The 24,327-nt window shown below is 41.1% G+C and overlaps 1 protein-coding gene across 9 annotated transcripts; it reads left to right on the top strand.

Moving 5' to 3' along the window:
- The first annotated feature begins 963 nt into the window (after nucleotides 1-963).
- Nucleotides 964-22,681, top strand: LOC124421720 (runt-related transcription factor 1-like). Of its 9 annotated transcripts, none has more exons than XM_046957228.1 (8): nucleotides 964-1,612; nucleotides 6,674-7,317; nucleotides 7,863-8,093; nucleotides 13,889-14,002; nucleotides 14,084-14,146; nucleotides 17,508-17,702; nucleotides 19,862-20,152; nucleotides 20,471-22,681. In XM_046957228.1, the coding sequence occupies exons 2-8, from the start codon at nucleotides 7,008-7,010 to the stop codon at nucleotides 20,812-20,814; spliced, it is 1,548 nt and encodes a 515-aa protein (XP_046813184.1). In that variant the 5' UTR covers nucleotides 964-1,612; nucleotides 6,674-7,007; the 3' UTR covers nucleotides 20,815-22,681. The 9 variants fall into 9 exon arrangements, with proteins under 9 accessions (XP_046813184.1, XP_046813186.1, XP_046813185.1 ...); XM_046957230.1 differs by lacking the exon at nucleotides 964-1,612 and adding an exon at nucleotides 3,560-5,137 and having other exon boundaries at nucleotides 17,523-17,702; XM_046957229.1 differs by lacking the exon at nucleotides 964-1,612 and adding an exon at nucleotides 3,560-5,137 and having other exon boundaries at nucleotides 20,474-22,681.
- The last annotated feature ends 1,646 nt before the right edge of the window (nucleotides 22,682-24,327 follow it).

The raw sequence follows: 24,327 nt of genomic DNA, 5'->3' as shown, positions 1-24,327 counted from the left end.
TCTGTCTATATCTCTCTCTTCCTCACTCTGTTTCTCTCTATCTCTATCTATGTCTGTCTCTCTCTGCCACTCCCGAAGCCCGTCGGGCTATTTAGAATCGCGTTTCTAATTACGGCTGCTTTCTACTCACGAATTAACGGCCATCGATGATTTCGAACATCAAGCGAATCAAAGAATCGGCAAACCGAATACGAGAAAACATTAACGTGGATTATGTTACCTATCAACGCGTAGTAGTGGCGGTCAATGGGAATTGAACGAAGAGGAAATGCATAAAAAAGAGAAAAAGGAAGGATGTTAAAATAGAGAGATGAAAAGAAGAATGAAAAGTATGGAATTTTTGAAATAGAGAGACAATGAGAAAGAGAGAAAGAGAGAGAAACAAGGGGAAGGGGAGAGAAAAAGAAAAAGAAGAAAGTAAATAATATTAGTAGTAGTAATAGTAGTAGTAGTAGTGATAGTGGTAGTAGGTCGACATAATAATAATTTTTACAAGGCCGCGGGCGCGTAATCAAAGCTGCGTGTTACACATGTTCACCACTGAGAATCGAGGTATGAAAGGAGGAGAAAGAGGAAGAGAAGGATGAAGAAGAAGAGGAGTAATAGGAGGAGAAGGAGGAAGAGAAGGAGGAGGAAGAGGGATATGGGTGTCTAAGCGGCATCCTCCCTCCAACTTGGAGGAGCACCCCCGTCGTCGTCTACGTCGTCGTAGGGGTGGTAGCGTCACATGGAAGGGGCGGCACAGGGAAGGGTAGGGGCGGCTGGAGAAGAGATAGGGAGGGGAGAGAGTTCCGCTCGTGTTATATCAGTGAGAAAGAGAAAGAGAGAGAGGGTTGAGTTCCTCTGTCGTTGTAGGAGAGTGGAGAAGAGGAAGAGAGACGAGAAGGGGTTGAAACGAAAGGGGTGGTTTAACGTTCACGCGGCACGGTTGCTGCTATCGTTGGCGTTGCTGCTGGTGTGTTGCTGGTGCTACCGTCAGCTTTGTTGCTCGCACGCACCCACGTTACCATCGCACGCTGCCAGTACTCGTTTCTCTCTCTAAGCCGCTGGTAGAGGCGGCCTGTTCGGTTTCGTATCGCGAACAAACGAAACAACCGGTTTTCCAAGCGCACACATACACACACACACACACACATAAAACTCTTTACTTCTTTTATCATCCTTCATTCCTTTCTTTTTTTCTTTCTATCTTTCTATCTCGACAATAGTATTATCACGATTATTTGTTGTTCGATCGCACAACACATACGCACGTTGTCGTCAACCTATCATTTATTGGACGTTTGCGAACTCTCTCTCTCTCTCTTTCTCTCTCCTTCTCTCTCTCTCTCTCTCTCTCTCTTTCTCTCTCCTTTTCTCTCTCCTTCTCTCTCTCTCTCTCTCTTTCTCTCTCTAGCGTGACAACACACGTGCTCGCCACGATCCCTCACGAAACGTGCTACACGATGTTATATCGACTGATTCTATTTCTCATTGGATACTCGACCACTCGAAGATTCGAATTTCCCTTCGACGATTCGTGACCTCGTGATTATAGAAAAGTGTGATATTTATTTAGATATCTTGATGTCGTGATATCGTGAGTGCTCCGGAGACAATTTCGGATCCCCAGGTGGGTATGTACGTACGATCTTGTTATCGTCCGAATTGTATCCCGTATCGTATTCCACGTGGATAGAGAATCAGAGAGAGAGAGAAATATGGAGAGAGAGGGAGAGAGAGAAATGAAGGGAGAGAGAGAGAGAGAGAGAGAGAGAGAGAGAGAGAGTAGAGTAGAATAGAGCGGAAGAAAGGTTAGTTTTCATTTTCCCCATAGAAGAGAAGTGCTCTCGACTATTAATTATCAATCAACGACGAGTCCATCGATTAACATTGTTGCGTGTGACACGACGTGGTTTGTTTCGTGTTCATTTTTATCAACGATTAACCTAATTTAAAAGGCTCGATGAGCCGCTTTAAAGAAAAATCACACGAATGGATTGTTACGACTTTTGCAAATGTATGCCATGACTTTACTGTGTTAAAACCTTCGAAATGAAATCTCGAGGCGAATGAATATTATAGAGAGAGAGAGAGAGAGAGAGAGAGAGAGAGAGAGAGAGAGAGAGAGAGAGAGAGAAAAAAACAAAAAAAGGAAAAGAAAGAAAGAAGAATACAGAAAGAAGAGGTGAGGTGTGGGAGGGATGGGGTGGAGAAGTAGCTGGCGGGGGGAGGGCATTGAAGATATCAGATCGAGTTGGTTGGAACGTAGGAAGTATCTCGTCGGCAGAGCGCGTTGATCGGAGCGTGACGAGGGGTAATTGAATGTAGGTATGGCATTTGCATTGACAAGCTCCAACAGAGATAATTCGAATCTCGTCGAATGCAGCGGTCCACACGGGCGTTAGGTCGTTTGTCAATACGACGACGGCCGTCCAGTTTCAACGTTTCCACCGTATCGCTGTTTGTCACCGTCTCGTCGGTGATCGTTCGACTGGTCCTCCGAATACCACCACCGGCTATTTCTCCGTTCAATGCCACTAGTTTTTCAATCCTTTTTACTTCCTCTTGAGCTCTCATCTCCTTCCCCACTTCCCCCCTCTTTCCATTTGCCCTTCCATTTCTTTAATATTTCTTTACGAATTGAAATTCCTTCGATTTATTCTATTTCCCTTTCTTTCTTTCTGCTTCTTTCATATTTCAGAATTTCACAAAATGATCATCTTGATCATTTTCTTGATCTTTATTCATGATCGACATCTTTACAATCCCAGTCTCGATTCTTTATCGAGGCCAACATACCAGCGTACTCGCGATATCATTCGCGTCGGCATACGGCGTACAATGGAGTACGGCTTCACTTTCGAAAATCAAACATAGAGAGTTCGCTGGGCGCATCCTCACGCTGCACTGTTTGTACGAATGTGCAAACAATGGAGCTACCCATTTCCTGCGCGAATATATCCTGACGATATCCAACCGGTCGCAGACTTGCCGGCAGGCAAACACGCAGGATAACCTCGGATTTCTCTGAAAATACGATCATCATCTATTCGGTAGTACATAGGTCGGGCTGATTCGTTACTATGAGAAATGAATATTTTTTTCTCTCCCTTTTGTTTTCCCTTTATCATTTAGTTTTTATCAACTTGTCATTTGTGAATCGTTAAAGTTGCTTCTCTCTTTTTCCCTATCTCTTTCTCTCTCTCTCTCTCTCTCTCTCTCTCTCTCTCTCTCTCTCTCTCTCTCTGTCTATTCGACGGATTATTATTTTCAAGGAACATGAGAAAAAAGTCGTTAATAAAAATAGGATAGAAAAAGAAAAAAAAAGAAGAAAAAAAGACATCAAAGACGGAAGCTAGTCCGATGAGTAAGGATCATTTTTCACCAAAAATCCGGGCGCTTAATTTTGCAAAACTAGCGGGCTCTTCGCGAGCGATCTAATAACGACAGCGGCGAATTCTTTGAAAAGAAATCGCTGAGGACGACGAAGAGGAGGATGAGGAGGATGGACCACGGGGAAAGCGATCAAATCGAGGTTCGATCGATCGATCAAAGCCGAGCTCCCCACGGATGTCCAGCACGCGAGCCATACCGCAAAAGGGTTCGAGGGGAAAGAAGAGAGAGAGAGAGAGAGAAAGAGAGGTGGGCATCGCGAGAGGGAGAGAGCTTCGAGTCCGGTGGGAGATAAAGCGATAAAGAGCAACGTGGGATAGAAAGAGAGAAACAGAGAGGGATAGAATGAGGGTTTTGAAAGAGGGAAAGAGAGACGCGAAGCGCGCCAATGAGAGGAGCAGCGAAAGAGAAAGAGGGAGTCGGAGCGCGCATTGGGAAGAGTGAGAGAGAGTGAGAGCGAGCGAGCGAGAGAGCGAGAGAGCGAGAGAACGAAAGAGAGAGAGAGAGAGAAGGAAGGATGGCTGGAAGGAGTGGGGTGGCAGAAGGGTATGAGAGGAACCAGGAAAGGGGAAAGGGATGCTGCGTGTGTTGGCATGGACCAGTGCGTCAACGGCTGTTGCCTCACACGAACCGCCGAAATTATAGTTAGTGACCCCAACGGGTGTTCCGAAATACACCACAGAGTACCGTAGCACGCCCAGAATAGAAGCATCACCGAAGACTCCTTACGGATATCGTTCTATCATCCTTCTGGAATATTGTTCACGAGTTACCTCGAGACATCCCAAGAGGACCTTTCAAGGAATCTCGATGATCCTGCCAAACCGAATCCTATCTTCTCGGATAATATCCTCATGAAATCGTCTTTAACTTCGTTAACTGTGCACTCGGAGTTCTCATATCTTCTCTTTCATATATTTCTTCTTCTTCTCCTTCTTCTTCTTCTTCTTCTTATTATTATTATTATTATTATTATTATTATTATTTTAAGTGTGAACAGTGAACGATTAGAAATCATTTTAAAATTGATATCAGTGTTAGATTTTTTTGTTTTTCTCTTTTCATTACATCGTTGACTCGTTTGTTTCGTAGTGTCAGAAGAATTCGAGTCATGTGGATAATGAACAATCATTATTCGGATTGGTGTTGTGTAATCGCGCGTGTCCCTTGGATGCAATGATTTTGAACGGTTTTATCAGTGATTAAGATTCCACGTATACGGAGTGTTATTAATACGAAGGGAAATCTTTCGTCGGAATTATCATCTTGTGCTATTGTGAATATGTCGTGATGTTTACGTTAAACAACGTCACTTCTTCAGAATAATATAACAAAGATGTCCAACATTCGCTCATACGAGATATTAATTATAGAGAAGATCATTCATCGAATTGATTAATCTCATAATAGAAGAAGAAGAAGAAGAAGAAGAAAAAGAAGAAGAAGAAAAAGAAGAAGAAGAAGAAGAAAAAGAAGAAGAAGAAGAAGAAAAAGAAGAAGAAGAAGAAGAATATTTCATTCCTAAAAATGTTTCTAAAAATCAACCATTTTCCTTCTGGACTCACTGAGAATTCATTTCACGAATCTTTTCAATGCTTCAACGACTTAGGATACCAACGTTTCTAACTATTCGTCCATTGACATCACGAATTTTTATTAAAACTTGTCAAAATCATAAACAAAGATTCGCAGGGATATCGAATAAGCGTGTCACGCTCTGCGTATCGTTTTTCTCTAGAAGAGGCAACAAGCAACGAGCTTGGTAAGAGATTTGAATGCGAAGTTAAGCGGGCATCTTAGCCGTCGCAACGTCGTCGAAGATTCTTACGAAAGTTCTCGTAAGATCTCCGAGAAGGAGAATTAGCGCGACGCCATCGAACACCTCCCCGATTACCTTAATTTCTCAATCTTACTACGTTTTTAATTAGGAAAACATTTCGATGCAATATTTCCAATCGAATTTCGTCGATTCTTTTCAAATAGACATTTATTTCATGCACGATGCACAATAGAATACCTTTCGTACTTATTACAAAAGAATAGTCATAGAATTGGTCGCGTTCGGCATTACGATATATATATATATATATATATATATATATATATATATATATATATGAATTACTCATTTAACGAGCGTAATGTAATAGCACTTATCGATTCTACATAATTTCCCGGGCGGTTTCCGTTCATTGGTAATCGTACGTAACCGATAAGCGATCGATTCTAATATTATAGGAACTATTCCGGGGCTGACTAAATTTCATCCTAGACAATATTAACGTGTTCCATTAATTAACGTTGTCATAAAATAGAATAATTGTCATCAAAGAAACTTGTTAATTATTAGACGAACGAAGTGATTTACCTTCAATATCCTAATCGTTGGTCAAAATTTTAGTCTTAATTTTAATTTAGATATTGTCTCATGTACGTTTTCGTGTCGGCAAAGAAGAAGGAAGGACGAAGGACGAAGGATTGACAGAGAACAACGTGGTAACGTACCACGTGTAGTTTGACACGCGGTCGTAGTGCGTAGGGGTTGAGAGTATTCGTGTGTGGGGGTTTGCCTCACCGGTGGTGGCCGTTCTTTTTCCCCTATTTTTTCCGTCCCCCACCACTAGCTCTCGCGGATCTGCCCCTCCGTACCACCTGGATACGCCGTGTCAGCCCCGGTGACGTGCGCAAAAATTACTGAATGAACGGTGACGTCACCAGGCGCCCGCGTGAAAAGTGTGCGAGTCGCTTCGTCGTGTCAACCGTTTTTCCCCTTCCCCCATCCACCACCTCCTCTTCCTCATCCTCCTCATCCTCCTCATACTCCTCCTCCATTTTATTCTCCAACCTCTCCCTTCTCTCTTTCTCTTCGTAGTACTCTTTCACTTTCTCTCTCTCTCTCTCTCTCTCTCTCTCTCTCTCTCTCTGTATATATATATGTGTGTGTATATATACATATATATATATGTATATATACATATCTCGATAGAGTCTCGTTTGTTTTTCTTTTTTTTTTATTCTTTTCGTAGCATAGAGATTCAATGAGAAAACCAGACTCATCAAACGTAATAGACAGATGACCCTTAATAAACGTTCCATGTAATTCTAATAATTCCAACTATCGTATTGATTTGTTCTTATCAAAACATTCTTTGCGACTACTCATCCGAGCGTAGAGTTCGTATACACTTGACTTTGACTTTGAGAGTCAGTAATACATCCGAGTCAGTATCTCCCATTAACGTATACGACATCCAACCAAGAGTTTCTAGTTTGAAAATGAGAGTTTCTCTGGTTGCAGATCTTCGTTAATTCGTACCTAGATTGTGTATCCGGAATCATTCGTAAAACTTTGACCATAGAATGGGAGAGAAAAAGATGAAGAAGTTGATACCGTCGAATGAGAAATTAAAAGGGATGATGTATTAAGAGAAGATTTCTGCTTATTCGTTATAAGAACGAAAACGATAATGTTAAATGACTGAACTGGCCGATAAGAAAATATTCGTTAAGAAATATCATTGGTGTTATCAGATGAAGAAAGGATAAGATTCTAAAGATCATCTTTTGGAAACTGGGTTGTTCGGTGGTTCGAACCGAATGGAAGGATGTTTCATCCGGCGTTCTGACTGCCTATGGATATATTCGACCGTTGCAACGGCGGCGGCGGCGGAAGCACGGTAACCGGAAGCGGCGGCGGTGCTTCGGTGAGGACATCGAGCAACGAGTCTGGCAGTGGAACGTCTAGCGGTGGAAGTGAGAGCGGCGGAGGATCGTCTAGCAGGATGCAGTTGACAGGAGCTTCGGCTCCTGGGGCGGCTGCCTCACCGGAGTCCGGCGTCTCGCCATTGACGGACGCTTATACGAAAATGACCAGCGATATACTTGCCGAGAGAACGCTTGGTGATTTTGTTAGCGAGCATCCTGGCGAACTCGTCAGGACAGGTGACTTTTTTTCAACTCTTTAGAATTTAATATCACCCAATATTTCGAATGACAAACTTTCCATATGATATATTATACTTTTTCTTCTAATTTTTATTCCGTTTTATTTTCATCAAAAAGAAAAAAAAGAAGATTATTCATCTATCTTTTTTTTTAACGTTACATTTATGTTTCTACGAAATAATCAACATTTTTTATTTTTTACACATCATTCTCTGTCACAACGAAAGTTCCTTTTTTTTTGTTATAATATGAAATGTTATTCTTGTTATTTTAAATTTTAATTTTTGTAATACTTATCAAAGTCTGATATTAATATAAAGCTATAACAACTTTTTTTACGTTATACAATTTTCGAAGGATACGAACAAAATCATTGTCAAAATTTATTTATTTTAATTGATTGTTATTATCATTGATGCTAAGAAAAAATCTCAGTTAAAAACTTAGTTAATCGAAATCATGAACATGAGCATCATACTCGTTATGTTACTTGAAGTTATTAAACTTTATTCTTATTATCGAAATAATTTTTTTTTTTATAGGCTCACCACATTTGGTTTGTACCGTTTTACCAGCCCATTGGAGATCCAACAAGACGTTACCAGTGGCGTTTAAGGTAGTAGCTCTCGGAGAAGTCGGCGACGGTACATTAGTGACGGTTCGAGCTGGTAACGATGAAAATTGTTGTGCTGAGTTAAGAAACTCGACAGCGTTGATGAAGAATCAGGTGGCGAAGTTCAACGATCTGAGGTTCGTCGGTAGAAGTGGCAGAGGTGAGTCGAGATATTTTTTTATAAAATTATTAATTACCATTTCTTGTATATTATAAAGAAGAAAATGATGAATTGTGAGAAATGGAATTGTTTTCTTCTTGTATAACAAAATATTCACCTAACATCTTCGTTGCTTCGTGTTACTCGACGCGCGTTTTAAATTAGTTCTAATTAAGAGAAAGGAAGAAGATATAAAAAGAGAAAGAAAGAAAAAGGGAGAGAGAGAGAGAGAGAGAAAAAAAGAAAGATAGAGGGTGAGGGTGAGCGACAAAGATTATTCTCGATCTTAAAAGACGATGAAGTTTCTTGGCCTACTTTCTCCTTGTTCCATTCATAAAAGTGGAAAGTTGCTTGGCTTTCGTCGGCGAAGCGTGTCGCCCCTTGGCGTCGCGAATGAATACGAGAAAGAAGGGAAAGGGCGATAGGGACCCTTTTCGTAGAAGGAAGAATCCTCCTTGGTCTTATAGTAGTAGTAAGGGTAGGTCGTGGACGTCTTGAGACACCCTCCTTTTTCTTTAGCCCTTACCGAAGGGAAAAGTCTTGCCAGTCGTTCCTTTTCTTACTGACGTCGAACAATCAACTACCCGCTTTCTCTTAGAGTTTCCTTATTGTGTGAGGGTGGTTTCGAGAAGATTGTGACGAAGACGACGACGATGACGACGAAGACAAAGACAAAGACAAAGACGAAGACGAAGACGAAGACGACAACGACGACGACGACGACGAAGACGAAGAAGATATCTTAGGGATGGGTAATGGCTTTTATTTGTCCGCACTACCACCGACCGATCTAACGTTTATTTCACCAACCATTCTCCTTCGTTGAGAGGAAGAAGAGTAAAGAGGGACGAAACGGGACGCAACGAAGCCAAAAGTAGGGTTGCTGCTGATATTAATTGAGGTTTCAGACGGATTTTAATTAACGTTATTAGCCATAGTACTTCGTTTAATCCAATTCGACCTTGGAGAGTTTCTACTCATCATTCGACCTACTTCCAAAGCTGGAATTAATAAATTATTCCTTTAGATTAGAGTTCATTTCTTTTTATCTCTGTCACTTTCTTTTTTTCTTTTATTGACCTTAGCGAACATTTTGCAACGTCAAGTTTGAAAAAGTAAACAATTAGAATACTATATACGGTCGATAAGAATACAAGTATTGTTTCTTTATCTATTGGATCTTACGAATCCTTCGCGTAGATATACCTTTACGAATGCAGTTCTCTCTTTATAAATCACAGATTTGTCGAATTTTCTCTCTCTCTCTTTCTCTCTCTCTCTCTCTCTCTTTCTAGTCGTACAACGAAGGGAAACTCACCCTCTCAGGATTTTAGAAGCTCGCGAGCGTCTGTCATTTGTCTGGGATTAGCTCTCGATTGTTTTCGCTTGGCATGGAATTAACATAAGCTTGGATGAAGAATGTAAGAGAAGTGTCTCTCGTCAGGTTCTCGTCTCTTCGTTCGTCTCTCCTTGAATATTCCTAGAAACCGATGTGCGCCGAACTGTCTTCCACGAATCTATAATGATCCTCTTGTTCTTCGAACATAAAGGCACTCAGACTCGTACGAACTCGAGCCTCAAGCTCATTGAATTTAAAAGGCACGTGAATCATCGAATCAGCATAGTTTGTAATTTTTAATAACGTTAATTCAAGAACAAATACCTTAATGATCTCAAAATTAACATCGATAAGAATTAGTACAATAGTTCCTAAAATAAGAAGAAGAAATAGAAGAAGAAGAAGAAGAAAACACAAGCGTCAACGACATCGTTCGTGGAGAAGACTAGCTCGATAGTATGATAGTCGAAAGCTTTGCAATATCGATGATAAGCCGGAGACCCCTTGCCGCACGTTCAACTGTAATGCCTGCTCCATCAGAGCGAAATCTACCCCGAAGGTACTGGATCGTTTCTACCCCTTTGCTTCTAAGCCCTTTAACGAGATAGATCATTTGGGTGCTTATAGTTTCAGCCTAGGAGTATAGGAGTACGTTGGAACTTTGTTATCAAGGATGGGATTTCCTTCCTCTCGATTTCTAAGATGAAAGTGCTTTTTCGTGGCTCTAATCATATATACGAGGACCTTACCTTATCTCACTCTTTTTTTATCAGATAAAAGCGTCATTAACGTTAAGAGCGTGTCTTTCATGCTCTAGAGAGTCGACTATAATTAATTCGTTCGTAGGTGAAGTCGTTAGAATAAAATTGTTCACTCTCTTTCACTCTCTCACACGCTCTCTCTTTCGCTCTCTCGCTCTCTCTCTCTCTCTCTCTATCCTTTTCTCTCATTAAATGTTCACAGTTGGAAACTAAATTTCATGAAACGACCATCGCTTATTTTCCGAAATTTAGAAAGAGAAAAGGTGTAGTAGCCGCAAGCGATAACGGCTCGGCCTGCGTGTCCTGACCATAATCAATTCGTTATCAGGCTACAATAGCGCATTTGCGATTCGTTCCGGGTAAAATTGAAATTAATTAATTGGCTCGACAGCACCCGGACAACCTACACATACATACACACACGCGTACACACACACACATACACATACACACACGCATGTACGTACGCACGCACGCACATACATAATATACATACAAAACATGTTAACATCGAGAGTATATATGCATGTAGGCGCATACCTTTCACGGAGAAACGTATGCTAACGAGCATAATCAGCGAATCGACGAGGACGAGCTATTACTCGATCGACTCTCTTCTCGATTCGATTTCATACAAATTCAATTTCGTGTCTTCGCGCCACTGCCCCTCTCATTCTCTCTCTCCTTCTCCCTCTCTCTCTCTCTCTCTCTCTCTCTAGCTCTCTCTCTCTCTCTTTCATTCTCTTTCTATTTCTCCCTTCCTTATCCTCCTTTTATCCAACGTGCGTGTAAAATCTGGTTTCTAAAATTATAATAACGTTTCATTTCAAAGACAAAAGTTAATAATATATCGTGTACGTGAAATTTGTTTGTTTTCTTTTTTGTTTTTTTTTCTTTTCTTAATTAAATATCGAACACACAATTGTCGACACACAAATGTGTCATACTTTTTAAAATAACTTCCTCTTCTATTGAAATGTAGATGCAGGATGTAATAGTATCAACCCAATATCTCGATTGAAAGTCAACATGGAACACGTAGTACATATAATTCGGACGTTCAAAGTTTAAGTAGAAAACATTTCCATTCGTGTTCTTTCACGAATAAAGACACGTTAGAGCAAAAAGTAAAGAAATTATAGCAAGGAACGAACGAACAAATGAACATACGAACGAACGAAGCGAGAGGAGTCTCGCGTTTGAAAAAAAGAAAAAGAGACCAAAAGAAAAAGAAGAAAAAAGAAAGAAAAAAGAAAGGAAAAAAAGGGTTGTGTCTCGCGTTAAAAGGGGAAAAGACTTTTAATGGTTGCACGGTGACTGGCACCGAGGGTGATACCGTGTACCTACGCGTACCTACCTGACTACGAGGCATAGGTAGTAGGTGAAAAGGTTCTGGCAGGCAAACAGGCAGTAGGCAGATCGAGGATGGCGTGACTCCCGGGGCAAACCTGGGGAATACACTGACTTGAGCTGCATCGCTCGAGGAAAACGAGAAGCTCGCGTGGCGAACCACCGTGTGGCCACGTTCGACACTCGCCATTATTTCGCTCTTTCTTTCTTTCTTTCTCTTTTTTCTATTTTTTTCTTTTTTTTTTTTTTTTGTTATACACAATCCTTATCCTTTAAACCTGTTAACTTGGACGGTGGAGAGGAACTGAAAAAGGGACGAAAAAAGTTTAAGAGGAAGAGAACGGAGGTTGGCAGATTTTCGATCGATGAACGTGAATTTATGAAATTTATTTTCATTCGAAATAGAACGTAAATAGAAAAATTTGTAATATATAAATAACAGAAGAATCATTGAAGTATTTAGATTTTCTTAATAGGAGTGGAAAACAAATTATTCGTTCATTCTTTTTTTTTTTTTCATTATTGTAAGACAAATTAAATGTTCGTAACAATTGAATTATCGGAACACGTCTTTTATGATTAATAATAAATTAGCAGCTTTTTCTAACGTTCGAGCTTTTACAAAACGACTCCTATTACCCCTACCGTTACGTTTGGATAATATTTTCATTTCGAAAGGAAATTTAGAATTATCCATCGCCCAAATTTGTCGACCGCAGCTTAATTACGACCATCAAGAATGTAACGTAAATATTAGACCGTCGAGTTCGAGCGAGCAGATTGCAACGAAACAGTAAAGTTGTATCGCTTTTGTATCAGGATATAAATAACATAATGCGTTTGAATTCCCCGTTTTCTAAACAGTCCGGAGGCAAAATTCGCTTGTTTTCGGCCGGTTTATATTATAGCATCCGATTACATTGAAATACACAATCATCTCGCTTCCATTAAATTTCCACTCGGTTGGCGATAAGTTCTATGGAATATGTAAGATCTTTTATGTAAATTGATGACATTCGTTGAAATCGTAACAACAAAATTATCATGTTGCGTTAAACGTTTCAACGACGACAACAAAAAAAGAAAGAAAGAGAGAGAGAGAGAGAGAGAGAGAGAGAGAGAGAGAGAGAGAATAACGAATATCAAATACAAGGGAAAAAAGGAGAAAAAGAAATAAAATCTTTTTTTTTTTATTGTTATTGCATTGAAAAATATCGAACAGAAATCCTTGGGTCGAGATAAACACAGGATTGGTATGGAGAAGGGTTGGTTTAGGGGTGGCCCACGGGGGTTGACGAGAGCCAGTAGTAGCAGTAGGGGATGGTGGCATTGCGGTGAACCTCCGCGTGTTCGACGGGCCGCTTGCGTGTTTTCCACGACGGCGTCAGTTTTTCCGCGACATTATTCCCGTTTAACAGGCTTTTTAGCATAATTCGAGGCTTCCATTTACTCTCTCTCTTTCTCTCTCTCTCTCTCTCTCTCTCTCTTTCTCTCTCTCTCTCTCTCTCTCTCTATCTATCTATCTCTCTATATCTCTATCTCTATTTCTCTTTTGCGCGCGCGCACGTGCACACGCTCTGGCTCTTCTGGCTGGCCACCGTCACCGTCGACGACGCCCTCGATACATTACCGACGGCTAATTCGGTTACCACGGAGTTTCGCACGGCTAACCACGTTTGCGAACTTTCAGCGCCGACGTTGAATAGGTTTCGCGTTCGCTTTCGCGAATCGACGCGCCGCGAGAACGGCCGATGCGATAGGATAATAAAAAAAAAAAAAGAAAAAAGAGAAGAGATAGATAGAGAGAAAAAGAAAGGAGTGTAAGAGAGAGAGAGAGAAAGCGAAAGAGAGAAACAGCACTCATCCTTCTGGTCTCGACGAACAAACCGAACTCGTTTTGCGGTTCGTCCAATGGTTGGGAATTCGAAGAATTCGATCATCGCGCTTTGATTCCTCCCTATTTCCCCCATGAAATCTCGATTTTCTAGATTTCCCTTACAATGACCTTTCCTTTATTTTTTTTTTCTTTTTTTTTTTTTTGTTCTAGTCGATCGCATCGACTTTTTCTCTTTCTCTATGTTTCTCAAGATATAACGTGATTGTTCTCGATCAAAAGGTATAGAGAAGCAGGCCTATCGACGCATAACAATCTGACTTTATTTGATTTCATCGCAATAATCATGTTATACGTCGAAACAAATCGCTTTACCCTTTGTTAATTTATTACTTGGTGGTAATTTAATGACAAAAAAAAAAAGGAAAAGAAAAAGAAAGATCACAGAACCTAATCTAATTCTCTCAATTTCTTTCTTGTTTTTTTTTTTTTTTTGATTTACATGTTACAGGAAAAAGTTTCACCTTGACGATAACAGTTTCAACAACGCCACCTCAAGTGGCTACTTATACGAAGGCTATCAAAGTGACCGTAGACGGCCCACGTGAGCCGCGATCCAAGACCAGTGAGTATCACTGTAAGCATTTCTATTCTTCTCTATTTTTCTATTATACGTAGTGAGTGTTATGCATGCTTGCTCTTGTAGTCGAAGAACTCATCCAACAGCCATGGCTTAGATGGTCTACACAGAACAACTACGAATTTGAAGGTATCGATCTTTGTTATCGCGTGTACGATTACTCGTGACCTATTTTAATGATTATTTCAAGGCTATGACTATAGTTATCGTATTTACCAGCTATTGTCTCTCTGTTCATTTCTCTCTCTCTCTCCCACCCTCTCTCTCTCTCTCTCTCTCTCTCACCCTCTCTTTCTCTCTCTCTCTCTCTCTTTGTTTCTCTCTTGTTAATTGCAATCTTACATAATAGATTCATCTCGATCTGAATTTAAAAGATAATTTTGTTCCCAATCAAGAATCTATTGCGAATGAGTCTATATAGATAGTAAACTTGGAATAGCCTTTCGTATGCGGTTCCTGCTTTAGCTGATGCCTAAGTTTCGTGCAATTGCCATTATTTATAAGTACGGCCTGGTCGGCCATAACATTGACAAAGGGCTGCGGCGTTACCCGCGAAGATATTGCGCGTGTTATGTCGCTAACACACGCTTACGCAAACTTCTCGGAGTAGTTCTACTATTCGCACGCTATATTTGGGACATACAATTACCAGGAACTCTGTAATAGGAAGGGTAAGAAGGTCTCTTGGCCTCTCTTCTCACCGGAAAGGAGGAACGAAACGTCTTTCCTCGTTACGTAACCTACCAAACGTTATTTGCTTTTGCTCTACTCATGGTTGTTTCGAGACCCTTCTCGTCTAAGAGAAATTTAGATTCCAACTGGTTTGCTTACTCGAAGATTAGAATCGGACGGACATACATAGGTAATATTCATTGAACTTGACTAGGGTGCTAAGGAACGAAAGGAAATCGACTTCGAACTTCTCGAACTTCTCTATCTGGAGTCCTTCCTATCGATTTCATTGGACATCATCCCCCTTTACGCGGGATGACTTGCCAGGGAATTTCTCGAGTGTTACCAGCTGGCAACGACAGCTCCTCATTTCGTTCGTCGCTACCCGTTCTTCTCTTCTCTTTTCTTCTCTTTCTTCCTTCCTACCTACCTTTTTCTCTTCTCTTCTCTCTCTCTCTCTCTCTCTCTCTTTGTCTATCTGGCTATCTCTCTCTCTCTCTACTCCAAACATTAAAAGAAAAAAAAAAAAAGAAAAGAAAATGTCCGCCCAATTTCGATCTTTTCTACTTTGTACAACATGGATTTTGAATTTCGGAGGAGAGAAACGTTTGCTAGGAAGAGCATCCGTACGAAGAAGAGGTGGTATGAGAAAGAGGAGGAAGAGGTGGGGGAGGTGGAATAGGAGGCAAACCTCTCTCAATCAATTTCCTTGGTCTTGCCGCCTTTCTGTGGCGGCTACCTTCGGCTACGGGACGAGGGTAGAATGTGTAATGAATTGCTTGTTTAATTAATTACGACCCTCGCGCGAGGCTACCGGAGAAGCTTCAGGCTAAGGCGTCTCTCTCTCTCTCTCTCTCTCTCTTTCTCTTTCTCTCTCGTTTTCTTCTCCCTGTACATCGCGCCCTTCGTATTTTCCCAAATGGATTTTGGGATTTCGATGGAGAATGCTTTTATGCTGAAATGAAAAGAATCGAATCTTTGGATGAACGGGGTAAGAAAGGAAGAATTCGATTGTTACGTTTCAAGGATATTTTTATACTTATTAAAAATTCAGTTATTAGATATCAAATAAAATCTACAATGACATTTAATATCACGTTTATTAAGAATTTATTAAAAATAAATAAAATAGAAAAGTAGGAGAATTTATTAAAAATCTTCAATGAAGGATTATTCTCAATCTAAGTATTGTTTATTGTTCGCAAATCCATATGCATATGTTATTAATTAAAATTACTTTTAATTATATTGTATCTATGGCTATATGCATCAAATGTATAATATAAGAAATGTGGGTAACTTTATAAGGGATATTTATAACACATAGCTATTTCTCACTTTACGTTTATAACGATCGTTGAATAAATGATAATTATAGGAGAGAAAGGAGAAGGGGTCGTTGAGTTAAAGGAAAAAGTAACAGAACCCACCCATAGGTGTATATCAAAAAAGGGTAAAATCGTACAGACGGCGATGACCAAAGAACCGTACAGGAGGGCCACCCAAGAGGGCTCGTGGTCCTTTTATCTCTCGCCGCGTCCCTTCGAATTGTCGTAGCACGCATCGTAGCCCCGTTTCAAGGCAACCGTTTATTTTAACTGAAGATCCAACGAGCCGACGTTAACTGCGATTATTTTTAACTCGTCTTAACTCATGATAGCCGAGGCCGTGTTCCTTTGATTTTTTTCATGAAATCTAGAGCTCTCTTTTCTCGTTTTTTTTCGTATTTTCTTTTTTCTATTTTTTTTTTTTTTTTTTTTTTTTTTTTATCTATCAGACAACTCGATTCTGACAATTCAATCAAAAGTTAACGAGATCGTTTCCATTCGTAGATGAGATAAGTCGAACTTCGTTCTAACTTTGTGATCCCGCAAAACGTTTCAAAGTCCGATTTACATCCGTCGGAAGGGCAAACCTCAAGAGCCTGTAGGTAGATCGTAGGCCGTATCGATGTTAAAACCGATTGAGTTCTCGATTCTCTTTCGATTCGAAAAGGGGGAGAAGTCGCGCGATGTCAGAGAAGTAAAAGGGCATGATATATAGAAAGAGAAAGAGGGATAGAGAGAGAAAGAGAGAGAGAGAGAGAGAGATAGAAGAAGAGGGAGATACATTTTATTTCCCTGTGACGACGGTGTCGCCAACCCAATTAAAGACGTCCCAACAGGCGAGAACCGTCCTTCTGTTCTGCGGAACCGGCTGTCCCTGGCGTTTTAGGTTAACGTACGGACATACACACGGCCAAGGCAACGGAAAGCTCGAGTGACTGTCGGAAGAGAGAGAACAAGAGAGAGAAAGAGAGAGAGAGAGAGAGAGAGAGAGAGAGAGAAAGAGAGGGAGAGAGATTGAGAGGGTGATTCGCACTCGTACACCGTGCGTGGCTGGGTTTGGACGAGGGTGTGGACGTGGGGAGAGCGGAAGAGCCAGACTCCCGTCGTTCCGATAATCCAATCGAAGCCCTAATTCTAACTCGGCAACCCGAAATTCCCGCCGGTTTGCTGAATAGGGTATGCTCGATCTGGGGACACAATGGGGGCGCTACCATAGAATATCTCTAAGCGAAGACCAACCGAGAGATACGCTTAAACGATCGACGATTTCCACCTTGAAAATTCGAGAAAGGATGGTACGGGAAATAAGGGAAAACGGACGAACGAACGAATGAATGAGAAAGATGGAAAGAAAGAAAAGATAAAAAGAAAAGAATTGAAAAAAAAAGAAAAAAAAATTAGGAAAAGAAAAAATGAGAATTAGTAGGTGGCTTGATTGCGTTCGTTGAGCGTACCTCAAGTCCAGTGGACAGGCGCACGGTTGATCGCAGTGCTGTCTCTTTTAGGGCAGCAGCAACAGTTTCACGCATTCGCCTTTGCCTCGCAACGTGGAGCACCATTTTTCGCATCCCCACTGGTGGATCCTCTACAGTCTCTACCGAATCCTCTACAGCCGTTGCCGAACCCGTTACAACCACGGGATCCTCTGTCGTCTTTCAGGCACGCGATGCCTGGTAATTGTCAGAGTGAGTACCTTCGTTCAACCTCCTGCTTCTACTACCACTGCTACCATTATTACTTGTCGGTTCTTTTCTGGCCTCTCTCTCTCTCTCTCTCTCTCTCTCTCTACATTGTAGCTCGGCCAGTTTGCTTGTATCCAACATGTGTTACCTTGCGCGCATTTACGCTTTTCCTCTGCGGCTTCCCCCCTCTCTCTCTCTCTCTTTCTTTTTATCTATCTTTATCTTGTTTCTTCTCTTTTCTTTCTTTTTTCTATTGTTTTTGTAACAAGATTTATCGTAGGTATTCGGCTAGCTTTAGGATTCTATCGTACTTTTTGTTGTTTATCAAGTTTGAGTGACGCTTAAAGCATGCAATTTTCCGTGAAATATTATGTAAATGGATTTTCGTATGATAAATATTTCCATAGCTTTACGAGATCGCATCGAGTTCTCTCGACTACTAAGAGAAAGAGAAAGAGAGATAGAGAGAAAGAGAGAGAGAGAGAGAGAGAGAGAGAGAGAAAGAGAAAGAGAACAGGCTTCGAATTTGAGAATATTTCCAGACAGGCATTGCTACTGCGAGTTGGGTGGATAAGAGGTGGAGGAGTAACGCCGTTGCTTTTGGGTAGGCTCGGAAGCTAGCTTCTCGGCTTCAGACGCGGAAACCGCAAGCCTGTTCAAAGCTAGATTAAATATTATATTAAAGGGGTTGCCACGGGAGTACGACCCCGTCGGACGCCGGCGCGTTTTAGGGTGGCAGCTTCGTTTCTCTCTCTCTCTCTCTCTCTCTCTCTCTCTCTCTCTCTCTCTCTCTTTCTCACTCCAAGCTCGTACTACAAATTCACGTAGTATTCATACGTAAAGTATCCTCCTCCTCGTCGTTGTCGTCGTCAGAACATTCGAAATCTCAGTGTCTTGATTCTCTACTCGTATCAGTTAAAGAGTTCACCGGTTGCCTAATCATACAAATTTTGTATAAACGAAAAAGAAAAGTAAAGAAGGGAAAACGAAAGAAGAACACAAAAAAAAGAAAAAGAAAAGAAAATGAGAGACTAATATCTGCTCAACTTTGATTCAAGAATCAATTTAACGAATTACCTCAGACGGGAGAAATCGGCCAGCCCGGTAAAATTCCTCGATAAAGTATGAAGCGCACGGAATATTTCCTTTATTAACTTTACCTCCCTGCCTTTTCCTCATTGAACCCGGTTTGTTCGATAATTCGAAAATTCTAGGCCGATATTTTGGAGTTAACGTTCAGACGTGCGAAACAACCGTAGCTTTGACTGGCATCATCTTCGGTCTGTTTAGTTTAGACGTTGAGATCTCTGCTGATTAAAAAGTAAGATAGAGATACATAGAAAGGGCCCTGTCCATTTAGTGGCACTTTAATCGCAACGTGGATTCTTCTTATGCGGGTGGCTCGGACGAAAGTTGTGTGGCTCTCTTGGAAAAAGGAAACACGAGAAGGAGGAAGTAGAGTTGGTGGATGAGGAGGAGGAGGAGGAGGAGGAAAAGGACGCGGTGTGGAATTTGGTGGAACCGGAACGATGTAAAAGCATGGCGGGATGCAGTATTTAGGGCTAGCTCTCGTGACGACGGGCCAGTGGCTCGTTCGTCGGCCGAAGCTCGTCGGTTATTTGAGTTGGCCGAAGGTACGCGGGGGGATGACCAACCCTTTGATCTCCGTGCCCCCTCTGCCTTGTCCGTTGCCCGCCATCCCCCTTCATACCTCGCCACCGAAGCCGTCACGCTCGTCCTTTCTGCCCTTCTCCCACCTCACAACCCCTCACGGAGTGACTCATTGGAAAATCTATCGGGGTAGCTGCCTATATCCTACGAAAATATATCCGGCAAAGAGAGCGCGTGCGAGAGAGAGAAATATATATATATATATATATATATATATATATATATATATAGAGAGAGAGAGAGAGAGAGAGAGAGAGAGAGAACGAATTGACGAGGTACCTCGTAAAGTGCTTTTAATCGACAAATAATATTCTACATTTTTTATCTTTACCTCGCTATTTTTTTTGGTTATTTTTTGGGGTCTGCTTTCTCGTTTTCTTTTTATTTTGTTTGTTTTTTCTTTCTTTCGTTCTTTAAAGCTTTGAACATCAACTTACAAATGAAGCTCAGAGAGCTTTGGCTAGCTAACTCCCTTAGGGTCTTACACACAGACATGTCTCAATTCGGTTTGACGGCGAGCAACTCCTGGGGATACGGAAGTACAGCAGGATATGCTGGGTACCTTCCTGGTCCTCTTTCGTCTTGCGCGGCACAAGCGTCTTTTCCACCCCCGCCACCTCCTCCTCCTCCACCACCACCACCGTCGTCTTCTTTGGCGTCCTTCGCTGGTACCGCTGCTATGACCACGCCGACAGCTCCCGATTCGACTGCGGGATCGGCCGTCACTTCCGGTACTACCGGTACTACGCCTCAGCAGGATGCTTTCACCGGGGTATCCTCGTGTAAGTGATTTCGTATTTAAATCTTTTTTTTTTTCGTTCGGGTTTATATCTTCGGACGAAAGGAAATAACGCTTTGCGGTCAACCTAAAAACTATGATTCACGAGTATTGGAGGATTTTCATGATAATAACAATTGGGATTACAAGTAGCGAAACAATTTTATTCATTCATACTTCATAAAAGATATAATTGCAAATTGATTCGGCAAATATAGTCAATTCAAAATAGACGATAGTCAATAGGACCGCAAGGAGTTAAGAAATCCGATCAACTGATCGATTCATTGCGATGTAGGCTCTTTTTTCTTGATCGTCACAGTAGTACCGGACACGACAACGCCAGGTCAATCCGATCCATTGGATCCATTGAGCACACTCATGTCCGGCACAACGAGTCAAAGATATCAAGACTACGTTTCTCCAAGGTCCTTGTCAACGGACTCAAGCACCACGGAGAGTCCTGTTCACGAGGAGCAAGGATTCGGCCAGAACTACGGGAACTACTTTCCAACGCCAGGCGTATTGCCAAGTATACTTTACTCTCAGCTCTATGGGAATCAATTCCAGAACTCGGAGAGTCCTGAACAGAGAGCAGTCACCGAGAGTTGTAGCGTTAGACAGGAAGAGGTTAGACCGGATAATAATGTCTGGAGACCTTATTGAGAGAGAAACGAGGCGTCGGGTCGTCATTCCCGATCGTCATTGAGCGTTCAGACATTTTAAACAGACTGTGATAGGTATTCAATTTTGGATTAAACAACGAGAGTCGTTATCGACGAAGCCGGCTGTTATTGTTTTTGAACAGAAGCCGATGAAACAACGAGTCTCTATTCAGGGCCGATACGTGAATGTTATTATACGTCTCCTCTTCTTCATCGGGCCACAAATTCGTTTTTATTTCTTCGTTTCTCTTAATTTTTTTTTTTTTTAAACCTAACTTTACTTTTCTTCCTTCCGTGGAGATCTTTTCGAATCGTCGAGATCATCGGATTTTCGAAAGTACGAAAGAAAAATAATAAAAAAAAAAAAAAGGAAAAAACGCTTGGCTGTAAACGCACTCGTTTTCAGGAATTCGTGCATTAGGTGTTAAATAAACTATAGCTTCGCTACGGACCTCTTTCGATTGTATCTTCAAATTGTATCGACGAACTTTATCACGATACAAAGGGACAATGAAAAGGTCTGTAATTAATTACGGAAATGGCTCGTGCGAGCGAGAGTGTGCGACACGGTGCGGCGGTTGGTATTAACGATTAGGCCAAATGGCGATATTGTATATAGTTGTACATAGATAAAACGTCTGTCGTTTCGTCGAATTCATTAATCGACAATGATAATGATGATGATGATGATGATTATGATAATGATGATGATGATGATGATGATGATGATGATGATGATGATGATGATGATGATGACGACGACGATGGTAATGATAATGATCATAACGATGATATTGATACTGATAATTATGACGACGATGATGCTATCGAGATACGACGCGAGAGACAATTTATTTCTTTATGTTTTCATAGTATATATATACATATATATATATATATATATATATATATATATATATGTATATATATATATGTATATATTTCGAATGAGTACGATATTTATATCGTGGGACATTTGTGCAATTTCTCGTCGAGTTCAATCTCGATGTGATCCGACGCTTACGGTGTTAACGTCCAGCGAAAAGTGATCTCTTTCGATTCTCAACAGAAGCGACAAAAATTTGATAAACGAATTTTATCTTATGAAAATATAGGGATATAAAAAAATATAAAGAAAACAAAAAAGAAAAGACGACAACAATAAAATAACATCGAACAAAATTAATGTCGTTCCTAGAGAGGATAGGAAGAGAATCTTTGTCGCATAGCGAGCGAATGAGAGTGAGAGAGTGCGAGAATGAGAGTGTGAAAAAGGAAGCGAGATAGAGAGATAGAGAAAGAGAGAGAGAGAGAGAGAGAGAGAGAGAGAGAGAGAAAGAGAGACGAAGAACGACGGCGATGTTCGTTCGTAGATTACAAAGAAAGCGATTCAACGAAGAAAAAAGGCTCTGCACCAGTGGTACGCTGCCGAGGACCTCACATCGAAATTTCCGTTAAAGAAACGAAATTCGAAGTCTCGAAGCTCGGTTTTGCTCGCCTCGAGAAATAGATGAATAAGAGAAAGAAAGAGAAAATGAGAGAGAGAGAGAGAGAGAGAGAGAGAGAGAGAGAGAGACAGAAATAGAGAAAGGAAGATAGATAGATAGAGAAAGAGAATGAGAAAATCGACGCTCGAGATAAAAAGAACGAGAAAATCGACGCTCGAGATTTCTTCTTTCATTGTCAGCCCGAACTTCGAAATTTTCCCCTGGCCGTCGGCGACGCTTATTCGTTTTTCCACGCCGACGACGAATACACAAACACACATACACATTGCGTTCACGAGAATGATTTCCGATATACATATCCATTACCTATTGTTATCGTAGTTTTTGACCGAGTCGAAATAAAAAGTGTATTTCAAAATATGATGTTCGCTTTGTTATGTGTTCCATTGCAATTGACTGACATTACGTATGCCTTTTTTCTCGTTGAGAGATTTTCTTCATTCATTTTGTTTTTTTATTTTATTTTATTTTATTATTATTATTTTTTTTTGTTCGTTTTATTAGATCATCACGTCTACTCGACTTTGTTTTATCATCCTGTTTTTCATTTGGAATCATAAAGACAGAGACAGAGACAGAGACAGAGACAGAGACAGAGACAGAGACAGAGACAGTGACAGAAAGTGAGAGAGAGAGAGAGGGAGGGAGGGAATGACTGTGAGAGAAAGAGAGAGAGAGAGAGAGAGAGAGAGAGAGAGAGAGAGAGAGAGAGAAAGAGAGAGAGAGAGAGAGACAGACAGAGTTAAACTCGTTTTAATTTCAATGACTGATCCTTCCAGCGATATCCTTGCCTCCCTAATTGCCCCTTCGACTTCGACTACGTTCCAGCTTGAATGAGGAAGCTACCATCGTTGGTGTTGCCGTCGGAGCGTTGGCGTCGGAGGGTAACGAGACGACGAATCTCTACAAAGGACCGCCAGCCTGCTATGGGTTCTAAAGGATTTTCCGCTGGAGGTGTGTGTATACATATGTAAATTCGCAAAAGATTTAATTAAACCTAAACGTGGAAAGGAAGGTAGCTAGCGAGACTCTCTTGCAGCTGTTTCGTAAAGAGAAATAGAAATAGAAAGAGAAAAAGAGAGAGGGGGAGAGAGAGAGAGAGAGAGAGAGAGAGTAATATTTAGAGAAAATTGATGAGTACGAGAATTATTATTTATTTTTAATTTAACGAAGCCAATCGATCCCAAATATATTTGACTAAACATACATATTAAAAAATATACAACGTGATCATACAATTCAAATTAAATACATTAAATGATTAAGAAATAATTAATAAATAAGTAACGAAAGAGTAGAATAAATTAATGAAATGGGCACTTGATTTTTGAATTTTGAAGGTAATAAAAAAAACAGAAAATAAAAAAGAGCTAGAGAGAGGGAGAAAAAGAGAGAAGAGAAGAAGTATCGACGAAATTTGTTCGGCAAAGCGGACGGGCGTTGTACTTTTACCATTTCGGCCGGTCGAAGTTACCGCGGATAATGTTTATCGCTGTAGCACGAGGGGGTGGCATACGAGCAAGCTGATAGACACACGGCGGTTCGTTGAGTGGGGGCGGAGCGGTAGGACTCCTCGTTTATACGCGGTGCCGGCATAATGGAGTAGAGTGGAGTAGAGCACGGATAATGGAGTATGAAGAATAGCGTGCGGTGAATGTCGGGATAGTCCCTCTCACCCTTCGGACTTTCCTACCCCTTCTACACATCCCGCCCCCTTTCCATACCCCACTCGAGCCACCAACAGCCTCATCTCTCTCTCTCTCTCTCTCTCGCTTTCTCTTTCTCTATCTCTATCTCTATATCTCTATATCTCTCTCTTTCTGTCTTCCATTTTGTTCTCCTCTTCCATCTAGTTTTATTCCCTTTTCCATCCTGCTGGCCCTGTCCTCTCTCTTTTCCGTCTTTCTCCTACCCTTCCCTTCGTTCTGTCCATTCGTTTTCGCCTCTCTTCTCTCTCTCTCTCTCTCTCTCTCTCTCTCTCTCTCTCTCTCTCTCTCTTTCTATTC

Source organism: Vespa crabro, chromosome 2 (assembly GCF_910589235.1).
Source record: "Vespa crabro chromosome 2, iyVesCrab1.2, whole genome shotgun sequence".
NCBI lineage: Eukaryota > Metazoa > Arthropoda > Insecta > Hymenoptera > Vespidae > Vespa > Vespa crabro.
This window is presented reverse-complemented; position numbering and strand designations above follow the sequence as displayed.

Bases quoted from the DNA above. Each gene is read 5' to 3' on its own strand.
- LOC124421720 (XM_046957228.1), top strand. From the start codon at position 7,008: ATGGATATATTCGACCGTTGCAACGGCGGCGGCGGCGGAAGCACGGTA. The intron at 7,318-7,862 runs GTGACTTTTTTT...TTTTTTTTATAG, and splicing joins TGGCGAACTCGTCAGGACAG to GCTCACCACATTTGGTTTGT. The intron at 14,147-17,507 runs GTATCGATCTTT...GGTTGATCGCAG, and splicing joins GAACAACTACGAATTTGAAG to TGCTGTCTCTTTTAGGGCAG.